Source organism: Lissotriton helveticus, chromosome 2_1, assembly GCF_964261635.1.
Source record: "Lissotriton helveticus chromosome 2_1, aLisHel1.1, whole genome shotgun sequence".
NCBI classification, from domain to species: domain Eukaryota; kingdom Metazoa; phylum Chordata; class Amphibia; order Caudata; family Salamandridae; genus Lissotriton; species Lissotriton helveticus.
The window spans coordinates 1454614576-1454641149 of record NC_136059.1 but is presented as its reverse complement, the minus strand read 5'-3'; the positions used below and the strand labels follow the sequence as shown (position 1 = coordinate 1454641149).

The following is a 26574-nucleotide window of genomic DNA, read 5'->3' as shown; positions in this document are numbered from 1 at the left end:
TTTTGCATATTCGGTCTTGCCTTGAAGACCCTTATGGGTTTATGATGATGCCCCACTTTTTTGCATTTTTTCACCTCCCAGTCCTATTGGCTTGAGTGCTGTGGAATTCTGAAATTGACATTTTTTATATTTTGATTTGATTACTACAGTTTTTTATAATTATAAGGTTGTTCATGGTTCTTGAACTCTGCTTTCATGAAGTTGCCCTTATCTTATCTTATCTTATCCGTCCTCGGATCATGGGGGGGTGTCATATAGCTACTATATATCTTTATAATGCGTTAAGTTAGCATAGGCACATTACATGTTTAAACGCCATTTTTCCTTTTGCTGCTTCTGCACACGACACGTAATTGTTGATTTAGCTTTCAACCTAGTAGTTCGTTGTGGTTTACATGAGAATAATATGTTATTACTCTGATATCAGCTTTGCTTAATAAACTATGTCTGTACAGAGAGTGCTGAAGCTTCAGGAACAACACGATACTGAATTGTTATGAGGTCTGATCTTCGCGCCTCCATAGACATAACATAAGTGCAGCTTCTGCCAACTTTGGGCTTTAGGCGGGTTTTATATTGCTTTGCTTGAAGCACACAAACACACTTGATGTTGTTCGCATGCAGAGAGAGCTGGTGTATGCTGATGTGATCTCTTCATTCTAGGATCCTGAGGTATGGGCCCGCCCTAATTAAAACCCAAAGAGACCTTCTTAGCTATTAATATATATGTGTGTTAGGGAGGGTGAGAAATAAGTGTTGTTAACTCTTATTCATTACAGCATGTAACATGCTGTCACCATTTGCTTTCTATGGACTAGTAACTATGCTGATAACTCTGCTTCTGATAATATGTTTCCTTGTATTATCTAAGATAATGCGTCTGAGAAGACATTAGTAAATAAATATTTCAAATGTTCACGTGTCCTCATTTACTCTACGTTCTGGTTTGAAATGATTGTATAACGAAAGAGTGCTCATGTGTTCCACGTAACCTGAGGTATTGTAAGCTCATGTTCCGGTTTGTCTAAACATTGGGAGTTTGCTATGACCAATGAGACACTGTAGCTAGCTCGGTAAGGGGTTTGTTGGGTACTAAGGTGAGTTTTGGGTCACCCTAATTCGCTGAGGTTCCAATCCTCTGTGCACAGTTCTGTGGGAGAACAGAAACCCTGCTACACCTGGGAGGAACTGTAAGCAGCCGCACACTTCAAAGATAGCAGAGCTTTCTGAGAAATCATATACCGTCCCTTCTTTTCCACTGGTCCCAACATGGGCAGGGACTATCACGTTTTGACTAATGACTGGGTTTTTTCTTTTTTCTCAAATCTTCGACCCATGATAAATCAGTGCTTAACCAGCCTCTACTAGCACAGTGTTTGTTCGCCCCCTCACCACCTGAGTCCAAAGATGGCATCATTGAGATGACAAATGTTACCAAGGCCATCCCGAGATGCTGATCCCTCATGGGCAAACTATTGCCATGTTTAGGCAAAACCACACCGTTTGGGCACCCCTAATCACAAATGCACACCGAGTTACTATAAGGGGCGGACCTATTGACTCCCTCAACGATGTTTGGGGCTGCGCTAGCTTAGGTAACCTGCAGTCCCTTGAAAATAATTTTTTGTGCAGGCTACGGGCCATCCCCAAATCAACACCAAGTTTCATCTTACATCTAGAACTGGGTTTGTGTTGCCTGGAGGACCAAGTGAGGATGGTCCCATTGCTTTTGTGGCTGAAGCTGTGGGCTACACCTTAGACAACGTTTTCACATCTAGTACTAGAGGATTGCCTCAGATGAAATAGTATGGCTTCTATCCCGTGGCTTGCTTATGTGAAGCAAGTGTTCAGTTTCCTTTCTTGAGCACCTTTTATAATTCACCAGACAGTATCAATGGTGATACCAAAGCAGAGGTTTAGCACAAATTTCCCATTTCTAGGAAAACATGCAGAATAGAAAGGTTCCTTAGCATGCTGGAGGCACTTGAGGGGGAGCGACTTGGGGTGTCCGGGCTGTGCCTCCCCTACGGAATCGGTCGCTCATTTCCTCTTCGCCTGCCCAGCGTATGGGCAGGCTAGGAGGAAATGATTGAAACCCGTCTGTTCCAATCTGGGTTGTAGAGACCATAGGGCGGCGCAGCATATTCTAGCATCGGAGACTTCGATCCCCAGTCTAATTTGTGGGCTGGCCAAATACCTGGGTTGTGCCTGGCTGAGGAGGATGAAACTTTCTGGGATGACCCAAGCACAGGCTGTGGAACTGTAGATCGCCACCCTGCAATGATGTGCATTTTCTCTTTTTATGATAAATCGTTTTTTTTTTTTTACTTGCTTAACCAATATATGATCAACTGTATCATAAATGCATGCATCACTTATTATGGATGGACTTTGTTACATATTATACCTTTGTAAATATTATGCAATGTATTTTTTAATGGGTGGAGCTTTTCCCCTTCACCCTTTTAAAATGTTTTTATACTTTTATGATATTGTATATCGAATAAAGTTATATACAGAAAGGTTCCGTGGTATGGTTATTGTCCCAAATGATGTGCAAATTTAAACCTCAGAAGGGCAAGAACCGTATTTATCCTGGGTAGTTATTCCTGAGGATAGATTTGACCTCACACGCTTGAGAGTAAGTACGGTGCATTTTTTAGTAGCCTTCCCATTAGTAGGCTCTTGGTTTGCCTCACTCCCTCCTTGTCCCTGTGATTCTTTTCTTCCCAATGCACAACACACTTTATGCTTTTTTGCACACTGTATCACACTCCGAGATCTCATTTTTTACGCCCATTACTACACCAGAAGAATTTCAGAGCTTACAAAGAAGGTTTACATTATTTACAACGCTTACACTCCCAGGTGGTCTGTTTTTCAGTTCGTAGCTATATCTGTTATGTGTTAAAGATGAGAAGGAAGTATGCATATAAAGTTGGCCTAATCCTGATGTGTAATATTTTCTCTCAATATATGAACTGCTCCTTCATGAAATGATAAGTAAGTTCCATTACAGCTCTGTTTGAACCGTATGCCAATATTCTATGATTGAGACTGTTAACCTTTTTATTATTGATTTTAACTTTATTGCTTGTATATTAAACTTGTATAGATTATTAGCCAGAGGTGAAGTGCCCCAGTGTTTTTCCGTCTAACATAGCGGGCCCTAAATTGAGGTTTTTGTTGTAATGATCACTTTTGGACTGCTAGTCAAAATGTTTCCTGATGCCTTTTTTAACAAGTGTGTTTTTTAGATCTTACATTAATGGTACACCATTTTTCTAAGTTGCTTATAAATCAAGGGCGTATGTTTGTGATTTTTAGAAGTTCTCTTTCTGTGTATTTTTCTGGTCTTCTATTGACCGAATAAAGAATGAACTGATTGACTACTTAGATACCACCTAATCACTCAGAGTTATAATGGTTAAAGAAGAGCATCTCATGAGTAGTGACACATAGGGGTCTATTAGCATGTCGGGCGGATCGCCACCGCCCACATGGCGGTGGCAATTTGCCCGACATTTACCTCCGCCTGCATCCAATTTCCCCCCGCCATATTACCATGGCGGGGTGGGTCAGCGGCAGATGGAATGGCCGTCCGCAGCTTTTCCGCTGGTCGACTCATCGACCGGGAGGAAAACATCTCCAATATGGTGGTGGTGTCTGCAAGACACTGCCATCAATATTTGATTTTCAGGCAGAGATCAGCCTTTCCATGGCCGCAACATGGGGGGCCCGTTGCAGGCCTCCAGGTTGTTGGGGGGGGGTTGGGGTGCACATGGGGGTTGCCTATGGTACCCCCCTGCTTTTGCATGTACAAGGTGCATCCACAGCATTGTGGCTGGCGGTGCTGTGTGCACCGCCTGCCATGTTGTTGGGCATAGGTGATGCCACTGTGGCGGTGGCATCCTAATTGCCGGTGCGGGACCGCCGCACCACTGGCGGCCGGTCCCAGCACCGCGTCCGCCTGCCATCCTAGTAGGCCCCCATAGTGTTGAGTTACACTTATATGCCATCATGGGTGCCGACTGCCTTAAAGACGCACTTTAGATTGTATTAGAAACTCAGCAGATGCTCTTCAGTTTCTTTTGTTTTTGCCCAGTTTCTGTTTCTTAGAACCACTGTCCCAAAATGATAGGGTGCTGGTACTACCGCCTTACACTTTATCAATCACCCTCCTTTAGCCTTAGCCTGCAAGGTTGCTATTTGTGTGCCTAATCCCCCTATTGTGCACCTTGAGGGCAGCCAGTACGAATGTGACTTTTACAAGCTGAGTTTTTGTTCAGGTTATCTGAAACTGATTAAAGAAGATGTTTTTGGACACAGTGGTGACAAAGAATTAATTAGCAATGTATAAAAACACAACTTAGAACCAGTTACTTGTTAAAAGTAACCACACATGCGATTTACTAAGGAAATAAAGCAATTTTAATCGCCCGTATATCGAAATGAGAGCCTCTGTGTGCCAAAGCTTTGCCAAACAACCACTTATAAACCTCTAGAAAATACGTTTTTCTTTCGTGTTATTTAAATGTTTCCTTTGGTTACTGCCTGGCTTAAGTTTGGGGGGGGGGGGTGTTTGTCAGGAAGCCATATTTGGTTTCCAGTGGCTGCTGTCTTGATATTTGGGATTTACAGGCATCCCATTAGGCCAATGGAAGCAACAAAAAGTTTACTGGAGCTGAAGAAATGATGCACTGACCTGGATACCCGCTGAATAGTTGGCTATGCTGTTTGACTTCAGCTTTGTCAAAGAGCACTGTACAGCAATCTGCGCAACAGGCAGTCTTCATTAACCTCATACCCTCAGATAACTCTCTTTTTATTTGTATTGGAACGCTGTTATCTGAATCACACTGTCCTAATGAGACCTTTTTGTGAGATAACTGCAGTTTGTCTTGTGGTGATTAGTGCCAGAACTGTTCCCAAACAATAGCTGAATATGTCACCTTGAATGCTCTGCCTATGTTTTTCTATTCACATAAATCTTTCCTTCTTGCTGTGTTTTCATCTATTTTTCATTTTTTTGCATTTTGTTTTAGCCTATTTAAACGTGAAGACAGAAGTCCCGTAGAAAAGACGCTGTCACCCTCACATCGGAATTGTGGAACGAACGTCAGTGAATGTGAGAATATGTTTCAGTCCGAGAATGGACTTTCCTCCCAGAGGCCTAGCCATAGGGCTTCGGAAACCTTATGCACTGACAGAACCACAGGCATCAGACAGCCGGGTGAACAGCCCAGCCATCTCACCAGAAGGAAGCTGGGTCCTGGCCACTGTCATGGTGATGTAAGGTCAGCTGATCTTGGCCAGACCACATCAGACTACTCCACAAATCCTCCACCCAGGCCGGCAGCGAAAGGAGAATGGTTTGTGTGTGAACAGCCCGAGAAGACCTGTGCCTCCCACAACAGTGTGCAAACCCGTCCAGTAGGCTTGCAGTCCCATGATGCCGCCTTCCCTGAAAGCGCAAAAGAGGACAAATCAAAGAAGAAGCGTTCTCCACCACAGAGGCCCCCTCCACCAAAAATTAAATGGGCTCACTCAGTCAACGAGGATAATCTCCAGACTAACCAATTTTGTACCTCTGTGGGTGGGCATAAGTTTGTTCCAAGATGGCAGAGCCTTGGGACACAGAGCAGCAGTTCCTCTGATACAGAGACTTCTATTGGCCCTTCGCCTTCTCGTGGGAAGATATCATTACGGATATCGGAATCCTGCCTACAAACAACACCACCATTGCTTCAGCAGGAGGATGAAGACGATGAGGTGTTTGTTACAGAAACAGAGGTTGCTGCAGCAAAGTGTACATTTGAACATACGCTGTTGCCTCCTCCACCGCCTGCTCCTTCGTTAGAGGACAGGGACTTTTCTAGCAGCATAGAAGAATTCCCTATTCCTCTTCCTGAAGTCGACGAGGAAAAAATGCAAATTGAGGAAAAACAAGAGGGAATGAAGGAGGGAATTGCAACATGGTAAGCATAACTCAGAAATAAGAGGAAATCCTCTTGTTTATGAAACTGAAGTAGATTCTTGATGCTAGCATTTTATTTTTTCATATGAGTGCTTTCAGATGACAGAAGGGAGGTTTATTGGATTGCTGGGTATCGTGTATTGGTAGGTTTAAATTGTCTTCTATCGCACACAGATTGTAATGAATTTAGCGTAGCCTGAGTTTTTTCTCTAGTACAATCACACTGTGGGGCATCATGTAGCAGAGCCCAATTCTTTGATTAATTTAAAGAAAAAGCATTGTGGTCATGCCAGTAGTACGTACAGGTGTGCAGCGGATCAAATCACCACATAACGTAATCCACTACCCTGTCATGATTTTCTTTTAATGAATCCACACGTCATTTAATAGTCTCCCAATGGCAGACCAGGCTACCTTTTCTAAAACAATGACAAGGAAAACCAAAGTGATACATGCACACTCTCCACTAAATGTGAGTGGCTGCAGCGCTTTGCAGCATACTGCAACACCACAGGGAGTATCTGTGTAGAAGCCTACGAAATAAAGTACAGACTAAATCTTTGTCAAAGTTCATTGGTGAAATTTAATATACGTGTTCCCGGGAACCATAGACGAAGCCACCTAGGGTTCATTTTTCAAAAGTCCAGTGTAGTCTTTTATAATATAAACCACAAAGGGCGTGCCAAATACATATCCAATGAACACACAGTTACAAGGAAATTGTAAGGTTATTTCCTCAGAATTATGAACAAATACATTGTGCTTGCTGCCCAAACAGAACACTATTACACAAACTATGGCATATAACCAGTCAGAGAAGAAAGGTGATACGTGCTAGTGGCGTGATAGAAGATGGACCTCATGTGATTGTCACAGGCCAGCTGCCTGTGCGCCAGTAGACAGTATTTTGCAAAAACTGGGGAGACAGGTCCCGGGGCACAGGGTCGGCTGGACCATAAACTAATTTTTAGAAAAAGAGATGCCGGCCCTGCAATTCATTTCATATAGCTACTTAGTTGGAGCAACAAACCAAACTTATTTTTGATTTGTATGGTCTGATTTATTTAAACCATTCACTTTTCTTCTATAAATCTCATTAGCTTAAAGCATAAATTGCATGAGAAAAACACTACATTTACACTACATTTACACAATATAACATATACATATTTCTTACCACAATAAACAGAAAAACATTCCTTCATTCAATGTACATATAAAAATTCATGAATACGAGAAGCATTAATCTTTAGGTGAAAATAAATGTTGAAAGTGAAGCTAATCACAGAAAGGAAAAGGGGAAACAAATTGACTATAACAAATACAGATTTCGCAATAATCTGGTTGATACACCGATCAATTAGTTCCTTCCTGCTTTTGCCGACGCGTTTCAAACTTGCTTTTTCATTATGCAAGTTCTCATCAGGGCTTTCTCGTTTTAATCCTCTGTAAATTATGTACAAAGAAAATGAGTCAGATATTTTACTCCTCATTTTCATCCCCTATTTACATTGCCCTCTACTATAGATTCAAAAAATACCTTTTTTTTGGGGTAGACGGCGGGTTTCCAAAGTTCAAGTATTCTTTTTAGGTCAAAATGGGTGATTTCTAAAAAATGGCAATAATCTCAATTAGAACATTGGCCTGAATAATACAGCCATTGCCTGTACTGCCAGAAGCACTCTTGGAAAACACCTGTGAATTGTAGGTCTATCACTTGACTAGATCGCTCAGCACCCCGGGAGCGCGCAGTTCAAAATTTCATCCCAGCCGCCGGGCCGGCGGTAGTCCTATCTTTGTACCTAAAAGGAGGGTCAGAGTGACTGAACTGTACGTGTGTTTTTCTCAAAGTCAAACAACACAAACCGGTGCCGGGTGCATACCTTTTCCTCGGCGCTCGGTGTGTTTTCTCTGCGGCTTCCCCTTTAGTTTGAAGACCTTTGGCGTGTCTGTACGATTCTAGAATAATGAACAGGACAGTTAGCGGCCGCTATACTGTTCTGCAGTCATTTAAGGACCGCCCTGTGTCGTTTCGCTTACCTCAGAAACTCGCAACGCTGTCACTTGCTCTCAAAAAACGGCAATCCGCATCAGTCGGAAGACTCATTCGGCCAGAAAGTCACCATATTTAAAGAACCACGTGATAGATTGTAAGTCACGTGATTAGCCGGAGTTTATGGGATATGTAGTCCCTTCACCTTAATGCGAGTGTTGCTGTGTTTAGACACATTGATTTAATTATTGGTGTTCGGGCAAAAGCGGTAACTTGCCACAAGAATGATTCAGGTTACAAGGGGGAGCTACTCCAGATTACACTGGCGGAGCACTGCACAGTCATGCAGGTGGTGAACCATTTATATTCTTGAAATTTCAGAAATCGAATTTAAGCCAGTTTGTAGGCTATTGAATCGTAATATTAAATATGCCTCTTTCCTCAGTAAGACATCATCTACATCTTTGGCATATTTGGCTTGGGTCATTGTATAGAGGACCGTCCACTTGAAATCAGTCTCAGTGTGCCCACTGTCAATAAAGTGTTGAACCATTGGAGCGGTCAGCACTTTGGTTTTTATTCTTGACCTATGTTGTGTTATGCGGGTATTTACCTGCTGATTGGTTTTCCCAATATATAGTTTTCCGCAGCCGCAGATAATTGCATACACGACATTGCGTGTCCTGCAGTTCGAGAACCCTTGGTTCTTCCACCTCACATTTTTATGCTGGAATTCACTGCCCTCAATTGTTGTATCACATGAAACGCAGTTTCCGCACCGATGGTGCCCTTCGATAGGCTTAAGGCCCCATATTGAAAGCAGGTCATGTTTGGGTTTCTCAATAGTGACATCTGCACGCACTATTTGTTGTCCAATACTGCGGTTTTTTTTGTAAGCGAAAATCGGTCTGGGAAAAGGACATTCTAGTCCCTCCAATAGGTGCCAGTTTTTCAATATAGTTTGTCTGATTTTATGAGTATGAGGGCCAAACGTTGTTACACAAACCAGTGTGTCCAGTTCTGTTTTTGCCTTGTTTTGTAGTAAACACTCCCTTGGGGTGTAACGTGCTCTTTTATAGGCGTGTTTTAACAACTTCCTGGGGTAACCTCTGGTTTTCATTTCCTCACAAAACGTTTGTGCATGTGAGTCATAGTCCACTAGCTCGGAGCAATTCCTCCTAATACGGAGTAGCTGCCCATAAGGTAGATTAGTTTTTAAGTTGCGTGGGTGCGCACTGCGGTGGTGGAGGATGGTATTTTTATCCGTCTTTTTTCTAAAAAGGGATGATTTCAGATGACCGTCAACGCAGCTGATTTCCACGTCCAAAAATGTCATTTTGGAGCTGCTTTGTTCAATTGAAAATTTGATGTCACAATGTTTGTTATTTAGCCATTGATGGAATTCTATCAATTCGGTGTGGCTCCCCTGCCACAGGAGCCACACGTCGTCGATATATCTTAGCCATTGTTTGATACATTTCTTGTAGGGGTTATTATGTTCCACACATTTTTCTTCATACTGGGCCATAAACAATATGGCCATCTCCGGAGCATAGGGACAACCCATGGCTGTCCCTTTGATTTGAATGAAGAACTCCCCATTGAAGCAAAAATAATTCTTCTTCAATGTTAATTCAGCAAGTTCCAGAATAAATCTGGTAGGCACTCGATGAGGGCGATCTCTTGTATCAAGGTACATCTCCATCACCTCCAACGCTTCTCCTTGGGGGATTTGCGTATGGAGGGACGTGACGTCCATGGTTACCATTATTTCCTCGAGTGGATTAAACTCCATCCCCTCTATTTTATTCAGGAAATCGGTGGTATCTTTCAGGTATGATGTAACATTACAGGTAAAGGGCTTTAGGAAGAAATCCACATACTTCGACAGGGGCTCAAGGCATGAGTCACAGCCCGAGACGATGGGACGTCCGGGTGGCTCATTCAGATTTTTATGTATTTTGGGCAAAAAATACAATATAGGAATGCGTGGGAATTTTCTGACCAAAAAATCACCTTCCTTTGGTCCCACATACCCCCCTTCCATACCACTTGATATCAGTTGCGCTATTGTCCCTTGTATTTCTTTAGTTGGATCTGCATTTAAATTTCGGTACCAAGTCTGGTTATTGACCTGTAGTTCACCCTCAGCAAGATATTTTTCCCTCGGCCACAGGACAGTCGCCCCGCCTTTGTCGGCCGCTTTGACTATAATAGTGGAATCCTCTTTTAGATTTTGTAGTGCTTCGCGTTGGCCTTTACTTATATTGTGTTTCACAAACATCTTGTTTTTTTGGGTTTGTTTATAGAAGACAACACAGCTTGTTCGAACGCGAAGACCTGTTTAGGGATGTTATGGCTAGGAATAAAGGTGGATTTATTCCGTAATCCTGTTGTCTCAATGTCTGGAGGGAGTGGCTGGTTCGCGAAAAACGCCTTTAGTCGCACCTTTCGGCAAAAGGCGATGGCTTCCATTTTTGTTTTTGTGAAATCAGTTTGTTGGTTAGGGACAAATTTTAAACCCAAATTCAAGACAGACTCTTCGTCTTTTGTTAAAACTTTGGTTGACAGGTTAACAATGGAAGAAGGCATTTCTATGTTTTGTAGGTATTTCTCCGAGTGCGCATTTCCCATGGTATTTTGTTTCTTGGTTTTCCTTGTTGGCCCTTCTCTAAAAAAGAGACCTGTTTTTTGTTAGTATTTCCTCTTACCTCATAGAAATGCCTTCTTCCATTGTTAACCTGTCAAACAAAGTTTTAACAAAAGACGAAGAGTCTGTCTTGAATTTGGGTTTAAAATTTGTCCCTAACCAACAAACTGATTTCACAAAAACAAAAATGGAAGCCATCGCCTTTTGCCGAAAGGTGCGACTAAAGGCGTTTTTCGCGAACCAGCCACTCCCTCCAGACATTGAGACAACAGGATTACGGAATAAATCCACCTTTATTCCTAGCCATAACATCCCTAAACAGGTCTTCGCGTTCGAACAAGCTGTGTTGTCTTCTATAAACAAACTTGAAAAAAACAAGATGTTTGTGAAACACAATATAAGTAAAGGCCAACGCGAAGCACTACAAAATCTAAAAGAGGATTCCACTATTATAGTCAAAGCGGCCGACAAAGGCGGGGCGACTGTCCTGTGGCCGAGGAAAAATATCTTGCTGAGGGTGAACTACAGGTCAATAACCAGACTTGGTACCGAAAATTAAATGCAGATCCAACTAAAGAAATACAAGGGACAATAGCGCAACTGATATCAAGTGGTATGGAAGGGGGGTATGTGGGACCAAAGGAAGGTGATTTTTTGGTCAAAAAATTCCCACGCATTCCTATATTGTATTTTTTGCCCAAAATACATAAAAATCTGAATGAGCCACCCGGACGTCCCATCGTCTCGGGCTGTGACTCATGCCTTGAGCCCCTGTCGAAGTATGTGGATTTCTTCCTAAAGCCCTTTACCTGTAATGTTACATCATACCTGAAAGATACCACCGATTTCCTGAATAAAATAGAGGGGATGGAGTTTAATCCACTCGAGGAAATAATGGTAACCATGGACGTCACGTCCCTCTATACGCAAATCCCCCAAGGAGAAGCGTTGGAGGTGATGGAGATGTACCTTGATACAAGAGATCGCCCTCATCGAGTGCCTACCAGATTTATTCTGGAACTTGCTGAATTAACATTGAAGAAGAATTATTTTAGCTTCAATGGGGAGTTCTTCATTCAAATCAAAGGGACAGCCATGGGTTGTCCCTATGCTCCGGAGATGGCCATATTGTTTATGGCCCAGTATGAAGAAAATTTTGTGGAACATAATAACCCCTACAAGAAATGTATCAAACAATGGCTAAGATATATCGACGACGTGTGGCTCCTGTGGCAGGGGAGTCACACCGAATTGATAGAATTCCATCAATGGCTAAATAACAAACATTGTGACATCAAATTTTCAATTGAACAAAGCAGCTCCAAAATGACATTTTTGGACGTGGAAATCAGCTGCGTTGACGGTCATCTGAAATCATCCCTTTTTAGAAAAAAGACGGATAAAAATACCATCCTCCACCACCGCAGTGAGCACCCACGCAACTTAAAAACTAATCTACCTTATGGGCAGCTACTCCGTATTAGGAGGAATTGCTCCGAGCTAGTGGACTATGACTCACATGCACAAACGTTTTGTGAGGAAATGAAAACCAGAGGTTACCCCAGGAAGTTGTTAAAACACGCCTATAAAAGAGCACGTTACACCCCAAGGGAGTGTTTACTACAAAACAAGGCAAAAACAGAACTGGACACACTGGTTTGTGTAACAACGTTTGGCCCTCATACTCATAAAATCAGACAAACTATATTGAAAAACTGGCACCTATTGGAGGGACTAGAATGTCCTTTTCCCAGACCGATTTTCGCTTACAAAAAAAACTGCAGTATTGGACAACAAATAGTGCGTGCAGATGTCACTATTGAGAAACCCAAACATGACCTGCTTTCAATATGGGGCCTTAAGCCTATCGAAGGGCACCATCGGTGCGGAAACTGCGTTTCATGTGATACAACAATTGAAGGCAGTGAATTCCAGCATAAAAATGTGAGGTCGAAGAACCAAGGGTTCTCGAACTGCAGGACACGCAATGTCGTGTATGCAATTATCTGCGGCTGCGGAAAACTATATATTGGGAAAACCAATCAGCAGGTAAATACCCGCATAACACAACATAGGTCAAGAATAAAAACCAAAGTGCTGATCGCTCCAATGGTTCAACACTTTATTGACAGTGGGCACACTGAGACTGATTTCAAGTGGACGGTCCTCTATACAATGACCCAAGCCAAATATGCCAAAGATGTAGATGATGTCTTACTGAGGAAAGAGTCATATTTAATATTACGATTCAATAGCCTACAAACTGGCTTAAATTCGATTTCTGAAATTTCAAGAATATAAATGGTTCACCACCTGCATGACTGTGCAGTGCTCCGCCAGTGTAATCTGGAGTAGCTCCCCCTTGTAACCTGAATCATTCTTGTGGCAAGTTACCGCTTTTGCCCGAACACTAATAATTAAATCAATGTGTCTAAACACAGCAACACTCGCATTAAGGTGAAGGGACTACATATCCCATAAACTCCGGCTAATCACGTGACTTACAATCTATCACGTGGTTCTTTAAATATGGTGACTTTCTGGCCGAATGAGTCTTCCGACTGATGCGGATTGCCGTTTTTTGAGAGCAAGTGACAGCGTTGCGAGTTTCTGAGGTAAGCGAAACGACACAGGGCGGTCCTTAAATGACTGCAGAACAGTATAGCGGCCGCTAACTGTCCTGTTCATTATTCTAGAATCGTACAGACACGCCAAAGGTCTTCAAACTAAAGGGGAAGCCGCAGAGAAAACACACCGAGCGCCGAGGAAAAGGTATGCACCCGGCGCCGGTTTGTGTTGTTTGACTTTGAGAAAAACACACATACAGTTCAGTCACTCTGACCCTCCTTTTAGGTACAAAGATAGGACTACCGCCGGCCCGGCGGCTGGGATGAAATTTTGAACTGCGCGCTCCCGGGGTGCTGAGCGATCTAGTCAAGTGATAGACCTACAATTCACAGGTATTTTCCAAGAGTGCTTCTGGCAGTACAGGCAATGGCTGTATTATTCAGGCCAATGTTCTAATTGAGATTATTGCCATTTTTTAGAAATCACCCATTTTGACCTAAAAAGAATACCTGAACTTTGGAAACCCGCCGTCTACCCCAAAAAAAAGGTATTTTTTGAATCTATAGTAGAGGGCAATGTAAATAGGGGATGAAAATGAGGAGTAAAATATCTGACTCATTTTCTTTGTACATAATTTACAGAGGATTAAAACGAGAAAGCCCTGATGAGAACTTGTATAATGAAAAAGCAAGTTTGAAACGCGTCGGCAAAAGCAGGAAGGAACTAATTGATCGGTGTATCAACCAGATTATTGCGAAATCTGTATTTGTTATAGTCAATTTGTTTCCCCTTTTCCTTTCTGTGATTAGCTTCACTTTCAACATTTATTTTCACCTAAAGATTAATGCTTCTCATATTCATGAATTTTTATATGTACATTAAATGAAGGAATGTTTTTCTGTTTATTGTGGTAAGAAATATGTATATGTTATATTGTGTAAATGTAGTGTTTTTCTCATGCAATTTATGCTTTAAGCTAATGAGATTTATAGAAGAAAAGTGAATGGTTTAAATAAATCAGACCATACAAATCAAAAATAAGTTCGGTTTGTTGCTCCAACCAGTAGACAGTATTGGCACAATACCTGTCTAAATGCTGTGTGTCCCAAGTGTTGTTTTCCTAGCAAGCCGTGCTTAAAAGCTGTTTACAAACAAAAGGGTATGTAAATTCTCTGACGGTCACTTGCCTTTTGCATACGTTCTGTGGGCTTCTTGTAATCATTGAGTATCATAGAGGTGGTCAGGCTGTTGGCATTAGAGGATAATCCAAAATGGCTTCCACATCTGTTTCCCTTCAGCAACTAAAAAAGCTTAGTTCATAGCATGATTTGTTTCTTGAAGGTTCCAATGGATAAAATTCCTCTCTTGTGGTATTATTGTGAGGATAGACATTTCCTGCTGCCTGTGATGTTTGAAGCAGAGTTATCCAGAATGTTCTCTACATTTTTTAGAGAGTGTTCCCTGCTTCTTGAAACTTTGTTGCATTTAAAATACAAAATTATCAGGCTTTACGCTCGGCATGTGCACAGAGTATCTTACTGCTAGTGTCCTCCTTTGTAAAATCTGAGGGATCTCTCATGTTGAACACTTGTTTTCCAGTGCCTAGCTGGTGATACTGTTAATGTACAATCGCATCACATGCTGGAACACACTGGTCCTATTCAGCTTCACCCCGTTGAGGAGGTATTCAAACACTACTGCAGTGGCGTCTTATTCGCAGACGGTGCTGGTAGAAAGACCCAAGTAGAGGAGTCACTTGAACTGATACTTGGTGTACAAGCATGCTCTTCAAATTCAGGATTCGGCATCTCGATTCTGCCTGATGTGGGAAATTAAAATCTCAACCGTTTGCCAAGTGGAGTTCCAGAAGCATGACATGTTAGGCATATTGAGATACACTTTTTGAGCTAGGAGTGGAAGCCACTTTCTTTGTGATTCTACCGTTTCCTAAATGGCCTGAATCTGACTGATGCATGTCTTATTCGTGTGTGCCTAAAAAAAAACAGGCCGAGCTTCCCTCGTCACTCTGAACCAATAAAGTGTTACATTTTATTGTTCTTGACCTGCAAAGAGCACTTTCGACCATGGTATCTAGCAGAGATGCCACATGATTAACTGGAAGCATTTTGACTGGTTGCCAAGTTCTCGGGCAGAACCTCAATCAGGTAACTAGAAATGCCTGTAGCGATGTGCGTCAACAACACAGTGGAAACAGCTCCCGCATGAGACCACCATAAACTAGGCATACCAACCAACATAGCACAGAGCAGGGTCTGATAGCACTTCACCTTGATCTGCTGGGCATAAATGGGTCAGCTACAGCCAGACCTCTGCCCCAATGAACTTACCTGCATTGTTGATTACAGAATCACAACTCAAGGTTTCGCAGAAACCAAAAAACAGGATGCGAGGTGTGTAGACTTCCTTTGTATAGGAGGAAGAGGAAGTCTGCCATATTGGAGGGATGGAAACTACTATGCTAACTTCCGACTTGGGAGTTTCTGTGGGAGGCTAAAGCTCATTGTGTAATTACTGTACTGTGGCGAGGAGGACACTAGAGACTGCTACTGAGCTCGAGTCGTGGGGCGGGGATGTGGAGGGGAGCGGAGCTGGGGATACAATTTTTTCAAAAAAAGAAGTTACCTGCGTGCTGCTGGGTACTGCCGCCACCGTCTCTCCTCCATAGTCTTCTGACAGCAACAGGGAGCACACAGCTTCACAGAATTCCCTGTCCAATCACAACGCTGCCTTACTTCCACTCAGACATGGGCTTGGAGGCTGGACATGTTCCCCACCAGGCTGTGTAATGCAGCCTGGTGGACAAGATGCTAAGTGAGTAGGATTGTTTGACCTGCCCAATAGGGTCGGCCAAGCAGTCATGTGCACTCATTGAGTGTGCTTACCACTCCTTCCCCTGCCCCTTGCACTGGCCCCTGCACTGGCCAGCCCAGCCCCACCCGCCCGCCCCTGACCCAAGCAGGAAGGAGAGCGAAAATGATAACATTAGTTAGTACAATTTTCGTTTTACACTGCTCGCAGAGCAGTGAGGCTCTGCTCCTCCGCCTTATCATAGGAGCAGCCGCTGGAGGAAGACTAGGACTCGGAGTAATGAACAGGTAAGTAGGCAGGATATTTTTAGGCTAACCGTGTAAGCGGAGTGTTTTGGTAAAACACCCCCACTAGCGTGTTCTCCATCAAATCCCTTCTGCAGGAGGCTTGTTCTCAGTTGCATTGAACCCACCTGCCCCACCCGTTGTGCGCCTCAGGCAGCATACTGTGCACATTGCTCATTTCGAAAAGGTTTACAAATATATATATATATGCCACCATCTGATTACCTGGTAAGAATATTTAGGCTACATCTTCTAAAACACGTTTTTTTGGTAACTAATGCTCTCTGCATTTTCCTCCTCTCCTCCTGCCTTTAGAATCCCACGCGGGGCATGGCTATTATATTTTCTCCATTTGTGTACATTCATTTGTGTACATTTTCCTGTCTTAGAAATGCGCCGTGTGCAGTTCATTTCAAGCAGTGTTTGGCACAGATGCACTTCCGTTCGCTTTCTTGAAATGCTCTTTCTGTAGATTATTTCTTCCCCCGCGCGGCTCTCGTCCTGTGCAGCTGTGAATGCCTGTATTCGGAGCTGTTCGTGCTGGGCGGGAGCGGTATTGTGATGTGACTGAGCGCCCCAGCAGCGCTCAGCAGCTGCGCGTCTCGAGCAGCAGGAGCCAGGCCTGCTTCGAGAAGGAGCGAATACTTGTACTGCTTTTCACAGACCAAGTGTGTGGACTACCCTCCATGTCAGCTGCAGGTGACGGCACAAAACAACCTCTGCCAAAAAGTAACTGCAAAAGGAGACCCAAGACTAAAAAAAAAAAAAAAAAAAACTGAAAGAAAACCATTCCTAACGCAAGCTTTCGGCAGCAGTAGCCTCTCACCTGGGCCGGATTATAAAAGGTTGCGCTGGTTCAGTGCAGAGGCGCGGACCTCTTTTTTTGTGTAGATAGATAAGATGTAAATATATAACAAATACTGGAATTTACTCGGATTTCCGAATTGATTCCATATTCTCTTGATTGAAGTGAGCGAAAGAAAAAAGCTGTTAAAGTGATTCTGACATCAACTTCAACAAGAAAAGTCGCTGAGGTAATCCATATAATATTTTCAACCTATTTATTCAAGGTACACTTGGTATAATCTAGGTCTGTTACTTCATGTGGTCAACGTTAAGGAACATATAACCAACACAGCCAACACGTGTGTCACCCCATGATGGCAAATTAGCCTAGGGCAACAGCAACAGATAGTATTCATCATACATAAATAATGGGGAAAACATTTTCCCAATAAGGGAAAGAACCATAATACAAAATAATAGAAAAAGAGAAAAAGAAAGAAAGGAGACAAAAAAAACGGAAACGCGCAAAATGAAGGTGAAAACAAAAAGAAAATACATAAACATTAATTATTACTAAATAATAATTAGATGTAGAGACGTAGGTGATACATGCCTGGTGTTACACTCTGTGAAGCTAAATTAAAACTCAATGGTTTGGTGAAACGTGTGCAGATGTGCGGTGCTACAACCACACGGAACACCGTGAAGAAAAAGCAACTAAAATTATGTCTGTGATCCACCATATTAGAAAGACTAATCATGAAAGGTCAAAAACGAATTTTAAATTCTCATGTTTGATCTCAGTGTCTATACATATATAAATAAAAAGACAGTAGGTGGATCTGAGAGGAGAAATGACTCCCTGGCAATGCGGGAGGTGAAGTGTACAAATTCGACAGAAGACTGGGTTGGGAACTTGGAGACAACGTAAAGTGCGACCTGTTCTCAGTAATCCTTCTTGGGTCTGCACGGCCAGCGTCCGTCCCTGACACCGCTTCTAATTTCAGGACAAACTACCACTTTTATTTCCATGACATCCATTCCAGTTTTGGTCTGAGGTGGCTCTTGGATTAACTAATGCGAGGCAGTTGTATTGAGGTTCGTTTTTACAGCAGCTATAACTTACAATGCTTAATGAAGGCCTTACACTAGAATGAACTTGCTAGCTGCCCGGCTGCTACTGTAAGATGACCTCTAGCGCAGGACCAAGCCATACACTGTCCGTAGCTGTGTGTGCACAGTTGTCCATCTTTTGTTTTCATGACTACTGACATCATGGAAATAACAGACAGAAAAGGGTGTTCAATACTATGTAATGCGTTACCTGGGAACACTTGTATCCCATTAAAGCATTTCTTATTCCACCTGTTTAGACATAATTTGCGCGTATTTGCTTTGCATCTACATTGAAACATTAAAGTGGCTCCTACTATGTGCAGAATGCATAATGAAAACAAATGCAGGCAGTATTGCTAGGTGGGCAGAGTTTCTTATTGGATCCATGAGTTACAATACAAGCAAAACCAAGGCCAGCAGAAAACGGCCAGTTTCAACCATCTGTACAACCCACGACAAAACCCTGTCAAAAGGGTCATTCTTTGCTAATGATAGACGATAGACTGAAAACTGGGGCCTGTCTTAAAATCTATGAAGATAAAAGTCTTTGGGCATGGTTTAAGCAGCGTGACAGTTTCATTGTTCTATCAATAAAAAATGCAAGTACACTGTGCAGAAAATACATTGAGCAGAGAACCATAAAATGTACATGTAATTAAATCTTTCAGATTTCTGCACCTAAAAGATTCTATTGACCTATAGAAGCAAAACATGTGCCCAGGACAAGTTGCACTTATCCGTCATAAGGTAATACAATTCCAGTGTGTCCTCTCAGGCAGGTTACTTCAAGGTTACACATTATTATAGGAAGAGATTTTAAAGAGAATGCCATTGTGTCCTCATGGAGAACCCCTCCACAACATTTATAATGTAATGGGAAAGTCTACCCGTGACTTCTCCTAAAAATTAAACATATGCTGCACAATTCAGAGTATTTTCCACGATCACCCAAATATAAATCAAGAGCTTAATCATTGTGGGCCTAATTCACAAAGCATTCGTACTCCTGATTAGGCGTGACTTTCCACTGATTTGCAGGAATAAAACATCCTTACTCATGGGCTCAAAGCTTTGTAGCCTTTGAGCATAAACATTGATTGACAGCAGAGTTGAACAATTCTGGCTGTTTGTAATCAAGTACTAAATAATGTGGGGATGATTCCAAAATGTTAAAAGAAATAGAAATGTACTCATTGTGGACTTCCTCGTGTGATTTGAATGTATATCTGACATTTTAGGGATGCATGAAAATCTTCAGGAGTTGCCTTGGAAATCTGTCTCGTAGGAGTAAGTGTAGCAATCTGTTAATCAGTCTCATAAAATACATTAATTCACTGGCCTCTCACTGTCAATGGTGGGATATTTGAAAAGCAAAGCTTTTTTTGAATGTAATTTCAATTTATAGCCAAATCCAGAAGTCTCATTCCATCTAAGACAATATTAAAAACACTGGACCCGATTCACAGAACTAACTTAAGACAAAATCCTAAACTTACTACCATTTTGGTATTCACAGAAGGCACTTACTCATTTTGGTATTCACATAAGGCACTTACTCATTTCGGTATTCACAGAGGTTAGGAGTCCTAACTTTAGGACTCCTAAATGCCTTCTGTGAGTACCAAAAGTCCTAAAGTTAGGATTTTTCTCAGTTTAGGAGTAGTAAAGTTAGGACAGAGGCAATGGCAGAGGAGTGCCGCCCCACTGGCTCAGCCAGCAGCTGAAAAATCAAACTATATTTTTTAATTTTTCAGCTGCTGGCTGAACCAGCATGTATGGGGACGAGCAGGGCCGTGCCATGGGAGGGGGGCAGAGTGATGTGCACTGCTAACTGTGCATGTCTATTTGGCCGGACTACATAGGCCGGCCAAATAGACATGCGCAATTAGGTTTCCCCAACCCAGCTGTATTGTTGGAGGAAGAGCACAGGCTTCCTGTGTCTGAGTGAGCGTTAATCAAGCTCACTCAGACCAATTCCCACACTGCTCTCATGCAGCATGAGAGCAGCACAGGGATTGCACAGGGAGTCTCTGATGCTGCCGCCGGGACCAGGAAGAACAGGAGCTCTGAAGCGCAAGGCGGTAGAAGCAGCATGAGTGAGTTATATTTTTATTATCTCCCACTGTGCCCCCTTCACCCGTCTGATCACTTTTAATATGCATCAGCCGCCACTGGCAGTAAAGTAAGAAGTTGTGCAATTGACAGTAGTCATAGGAATGTTGTGAGCATTACAGGGTGGTCCAACTGAAATATTTTATGACACGCTTACTACAATAAGGTACTAGGTATCAGGAAATTCACACAACCATGACAATGAGTGTCAGTTGGCCTCTTCAACATATTGGCTACTCCTATTCTTCTGCAGCAACATCATGAGCCGAAGAGTCAAAGCAGCATCAGTTTCAGGGCGTTGTTATCTAGTAGGACCGTGGGTGTTAATATCAAAGGCAATATGCAATAGATCTCTCCATTTCCTGGGAGGCCACTGTCAAACGCCTACGGCACTCATCTGCGCCCAGTCCTAGATTTGAGTCTGAATCCAAGACTGGTAACCCTGAGTGGACCAGTCCTTGCCTCAGTGCTTTGGGTGGTGGCAGTACTCTGCATCAACGCCAGACCACCAGGGGCTCCTCTCCCATTGCTCTCTCAGGGGTTCCACCTCTTGGTGGGCACCGCACAGCACATGTAGGCCCAGAACTGCAGAAGCAAGCCAAGGGAGACCGCATGTAGCTCCATCGCCAACTGGGAGGTCCCACCGAAGTATCCGCCTTTCAGCTGAGCCCTTTACGCGTAAGAGTGTGGGGATATTTATTTTGTTCTGCTTTCTGTGACACTAGTCAGTGTCACATTTGAGCCAGGTCTAGTGGGAGGACAGTTTCACATCTCTCCCATTAGAGCAGGTGAGGTGAGGATTGGAGGATAACTGATTAAAGCTGCATTTATTCTTTGACAAAGCCATTCACCATGCCACTTCTTATGTCTCCCTTCGTTGGGCAGAGGACCGGCAAAGGGCACCGGCAAGCAGAGCACCGCAAAGAGCGGACATGCCCATCTGGCGTTAGGTTTTCCAACCCCTACAGTAATGTTTGACTGCAACAAGGCAGGTTCAGAGCAAGGCTGTGGGGTTCAGGGAATCTTTTCTTTTTTACCCCTTTTAATGCTTCTGCAAATAATGCATTCTCTGGATAATATAAACCTTTGGGGTATTTGACAGTAGCGATCTCCTTGAGTACGTCATGGCAGATAACACATTTACATTGGAAAAAGTAAGTGTGGACTTTTGGCTACAAGTTTTACAGCAAGCGATAGAGGTGGCTGAGCGACTGAAGGCTCGACCCCTCTTTTGCCAGAGGCCTGGCTCTGGCTCAGTTCAAGATGATCTTGAACCCTCAAGCTCCAAACGAGCAAAGCTTTCGTATGGCTTTTGCCCTCATGCACCAAGAAATAAAGCCAAGCTTTCGTATGGTGTCTGCCCTCATGCACCAAGAAATACAGCCAAGCTTTTGTATGGCTTTTGCCCTCATGCACCAAAAAATAAAGCCAAGCTTTTGTATGGCTTTTGCCCTCATGCACCAAAAAATAAAGCCAAGCTTTTTTATGGCTTTTGCCCTCATGCACCAAGAAATAAAGCCAAGCTTTCTTATGGTGTCTGCCCTCATGCCCCAAGAAATACAGCCAAGCTTTTGTATGGTGTCTGCCCTCATGCACCAAGAAATACAGCCAAGCTTTTGTATGGCTTTTGCCCTCATGCACCAAGAAATAAAGCCAATCTTTCGTATGGTGTCTGCCCTCATGCACCAAGAAAAAAAGCCAAGCTTTCGTATGGTGTCTGCCCTCATGCACCAAGAAATAAAGCCAAGCTTTCATATGGTGTCTGCCCTCATGCACCAAGAAATAGAGCCAAGCTTTCGTATGGTGTCTGCCCTCATGCACCAAGAAATACAGCCAAGCTTTCGTATGGTGTCTGCCCTCATGCACCAAGAAAAAAAGCCAAGCTTTCATATGGTGTCTGCCCTCATGCACCAAGAAATAAAGCCAAGCTTTCATATGGTGTCTGCCCTCATGCACCAAGAAATAGAGCCAAGCTTTCGTATGGTGTCTGCCCTCATGCACCAAGAAATACAGCCAAGCTTTTGTATGGCTTTTGCCCTCATGCACCAAGAAATAAAGCCAAGCTTTCGTATGGCATCAGCCCTCATGCACCAAGAAATAAAGCCACGCTTTCGTATGGTGTCTGCCCTCATGCACTCAGAAATAAAGCCAAGCTTTCGTATGGCACCAGCCCTCATGCACCAAGAAATAAAGCCACGCTTTCGTATGGTGTCTGCCCTCATGCACCAAGAAATAAAGCCAAGCTTTCGTATGGTGTCTGCCCTCATGCACCAAGAAATAAAGCCAAGATTTCGTATGGTGTCTGCCCTCATGCACCAAGAAATACAGCCAAGCTTTTGTATGGCTTTTGCCCTCATGCACCAAGAAATAAAGCCAAGCTTTCGTATGGTGTCTGCCCTCATGCACCAAGAAATAAAGCCAAGCTTTCGTATGGTGTCTGCCCTCATGCACCAAGAAATACAGTCAAGCTTTTGTATGGCTTTTGCCCTCATGCACCAAGAAATAAAGCCAAGCTTTCGTATTGTGTCTGCCCTCATGCACCAAGAAATACAGCCAAGCTTTCGTATGGCTTTTGCCCTCATGCACCAAAAAATAAAGCCAATCTTTCGTATGGTGTCTGCCCTCATGCACCAAGAAAAAAAGCCAAGCTTTCGTATGGTGTCTGCCCTCATGCACCAAGAAATACAGCCAAGCTTTTGTATGGCTTTTGCCCTCATGCACCAAGAAATAAAGCCAAGCTTTCGTATGGTGTCTGCCCTCATGCACCAAGAAATAAAGCCAAGCTTTCGTATGGTGTCTGCCCTCATGCACCAAGAAATACAGCCAAGCTTTTGTATGGCTTTTGCCCTCATGCACCAAGAAATAAAGCCAAGCTTTCGTATGGTGTCTACCCTCATGCACCAAGAAATAAAGCCAAGCTTTCGTATGGTGTCTGCCCTCATGCACCAAGAAATACAGCCAAGCTTTCATATGGCTTTTGCCCTCATGCACCAATAAATAAAGCCAATCTTTCGTATGGTGTCTGCCCTCATGCACCAAGAAAAAAAGCCAAGCTTTTGTATGGTGTCTGCCCTCAAGCACCAAGAAATAAAGCCAAGCTTTCATATGGTGTCTGCCCTCATGCACCAAGAAATAAAGCCAAGCTTTCGTATGTTGTCTGCCCTCATGCACCAAGAAATACAGCCAAGCTTTTGTATGGCTTTTGCCCTCATGCACCAAGAGATAAAGCCAAGCTTTCGTATGGTGTCTGCCCTCATGCACCAAGAAATAAAGCCAAGCTTTCGTATGGTGTCTGTCCTCATGCACCAAGAAATACAGCCAAGCTTTCGTATGGCTTTTGTCCTCATGCACCAAGAAATAAAGCCAAGCTTTCGTATGGCATCTGCCCTCATGCACCAAGAAATAAAGCCAAGCTTTCGTATGGTGTCTGCCCTCATGCACCAAGAAATACAGCCAAGCTTTTGTATGGCTTTTGCCCTCATGCACCAAGAAATAAAGCCAAGCTTTCGTATGGTGTCTGCCCTCATGCACCAAGAAATACAGCCAAGCTTTTGTATGGCTTTTGTCCTCATGCACCAAAAAATAAAGCCAAGCTTTCGTATGGCTTTTGTCCTCATGCACCAAGAAATAAAGCCAAGCTTTTTTTATGGCTTTTGCCCTCATGCACCAAGAAATAAAGCCAAGCTTTCTTATGGTGTCTGCCCTCATGCCCCAAGAAATAAAGCCAAGCTTTCGTATGGTGTCTGCCCTCATGCACCAAGAAATACAGCCAAGCTTTTGTATGGCTTTTGCCCTCATGCACCAAGAAATAAAGCCAATCTTTCGTATGGTGTCTGCCCTCATGCACCAAGAAAAAAAGCCAAGCTTTCGTATGGTGTCTGCCCTCATGCACCAAGAAATACAGCCACGCTTTCGTATGGTGTCTGCCCTCATGCACCAAGAAATAAAGCCACGCTTTCGTATGGTGTCTGCCCTCATGCACCAAGAAATAAAGCCAAGCTATTGTATGGCATCAGCCCTCATGCACCAAGAAATAAAGACAAAGCATTAACCTTTGATGTAAAACAGGAGAGAAAATACCTATCTATCCCTCTAGTGGCTGAATTACACAATGTGAACCCAGAAACCCTGGGACCAATCCTGCCTTCCCTGCGTGACCAAAGTATGTGTATCCTAGGCAAATATTCTATTTCACAGAGTCTCCCTTTTCCTCGTTGTGACATGAGAGCTCCTTGAAGTACTTGCGTTCGGGAAATGCTCTCTACAAGAGCCTCACTTGTGTTTGAGTTAATTGATTACAATTGTGCTCCATCTTTCATAACAACGTAGGCCACCTACGTAGTGCACATGACCACTGACATGCCTCTTTGTGCTTGGGGGATGGGAGGGCAGGAATGTCTCAAAGTTCATGTTTAAAAACGATCACGTTTAATAAATTCCTTTGGTTCGTTCGTTCATACATTTTATTCGGTTGGGCGAAAGATACAACCATGAAAATGCATATCAAAAACACATACAAATGTATAAATACAAACGATAAAAAAAACAATCAATCATCCAATCTCCGGATCATTTAGAACATAAAATACAGTAAAATATGCCACCCCAATTCTATTACGACGGTATTGTGTAGAAAAGGTACAATCAAAAACACCCCATGAAGATTATGTATACAATTAATCTAGATATTCTATGCAATGGTCAATAATTAAATACATTTAAAAAGGGGAGGTAAATTAACAAAAAATGCAAATGTATGGTACTCAATGCATTGGCTATTGTGACAAATTCCTCTCAAAGTAGGGCTATAATCTGATACACTATGATGGAAAATTTCTGCATATTTTAAGAAATACACTTTTTTGGGAATTTGAAGAGCCTGTATCATATTTTTACCGGATATTTGCAGATTTTTTTTACCTGCCAACTATTTTTAGGGCTCGGCTCGTGCACGAATTCTAACAGCCTAGCCAGACCCTTGCCTTGGATGTGGCTCGGCTCTCCCTGTTCATGTTTTGGCTTGCCCACATCTGCTAACTGGTCATTTCACGTTTGACGAGCAGTACTGCCTCTGAATAACTATCACTGGACCTGCTAACTCCCCAGCTTTCAAAAGTCATGAGCTTTTGTCTGAAGAAAAAGAAAATGTCAGCACGGTCATCCAGCTAGTGATTATGTTTGCACTTACTGCCACCTACTGGAAGCTTCCGGGAACAGACTTCATTAAAAATATCCCTAACATGATTTTTTGCACAGACATCAACAAGCATTTGCAATGCAATATGTCTCGCATTAGGAAAGTTTGAGCTATTGGTATTGTAAATTACAAATATTTTATTTATGTGTTGGTTTTGAAAATAGTGAAATTAATAGCTTTTGCCAATAGTTTTAACTTTCGCAAATGTGACACCTATATCATTTGTAATGCAATGTGTTGTATTTATGTGACTTAGATGTATTGATATTACAAATAACAATTGTTTTTAATTTTTTTAAATAATTAATACTTAAATAAAAGTTATTGTAATTTATAATGGCAATAGCTTTAACTTTTGTAAATACATTTTGTGAAGATTATGTTTAGTGTATTTTATTGTGACGAAAATCCAAGAACAAAAGTGAAATATTAACATCTTTTTGTGACATTTGTAATAAAGCTTGAAACATTGAGAGAACATATTTGAACCAGTTGTTGTTGAATGGTTGTACAGATTGATGCTGTGGTGGCGCTGACATGTGTTTTGAGGTGTCAGAAAGGTGACAGATTAGCTCTAAACAAAACACCTTCATGAAATATAAAAAATATTTTGTACTCCATGTTCCCCAACATTACTCAGCTATTTCTTCACATCTGTGGACGCCGTCCTTTCAGCAACCATGTGTAAGTTATGAATCTTAGACAGGATTGGCCTGCAATAATACAGCAATGTTCTCCTTAAAGCATTCTGCTGCACCAAGGAGCCAAACCAAATAAAAGGTTCTCCTCTCAAGCCCCGCTTCAAGTTTGCGATGATCGATTGTTGCAAATTGCATGTCGAAATTGCACTGCACAGGTGCGATTTATGTAATTTGGACACTGGTACAGCCGCAGTGAAGCCAGCTTTATTTCTATATGGCTCGTTATCCTTCCCTGCAAAGACAAAATACTGAAGCGCTAGAAACGGGACATTGTACTTTTACGCGCCACATTAAAATGAGCCTGTCATTTTTAAGCAGCTGGATAAACCGAGCGGGCGGCTTAAGCAAAAAAAACGGAAGT

At 42.7% G+C, this 26574-nt stretch overlaps 1 protein-coding gene across 5 annotated transcripts in view; it reads left to right on the top strand.

The window, feature by feature from the left end:
* SHROOM3 (shroom family member 3) overlaps positions 1 to 26574 on the top strand; it is a 387668-nt gene that overhangs the window by 275599 nt on the left and 85495 nt on the right. For all 5 annotated transcript variants that reach the window (XM_078676384.1, XM_078676383.1, XM_078676381.1 and 2 more), the window contains one exon: positions 5046 to 5978. In XM_078676384.1, the coding sequence (XP_078532510.1) occupies positions 5046 to 5978 (933 nt within the window). The remainder of the gene's footprint in view (positions 1 to 5045; positions 5979 to 26574) is intronic.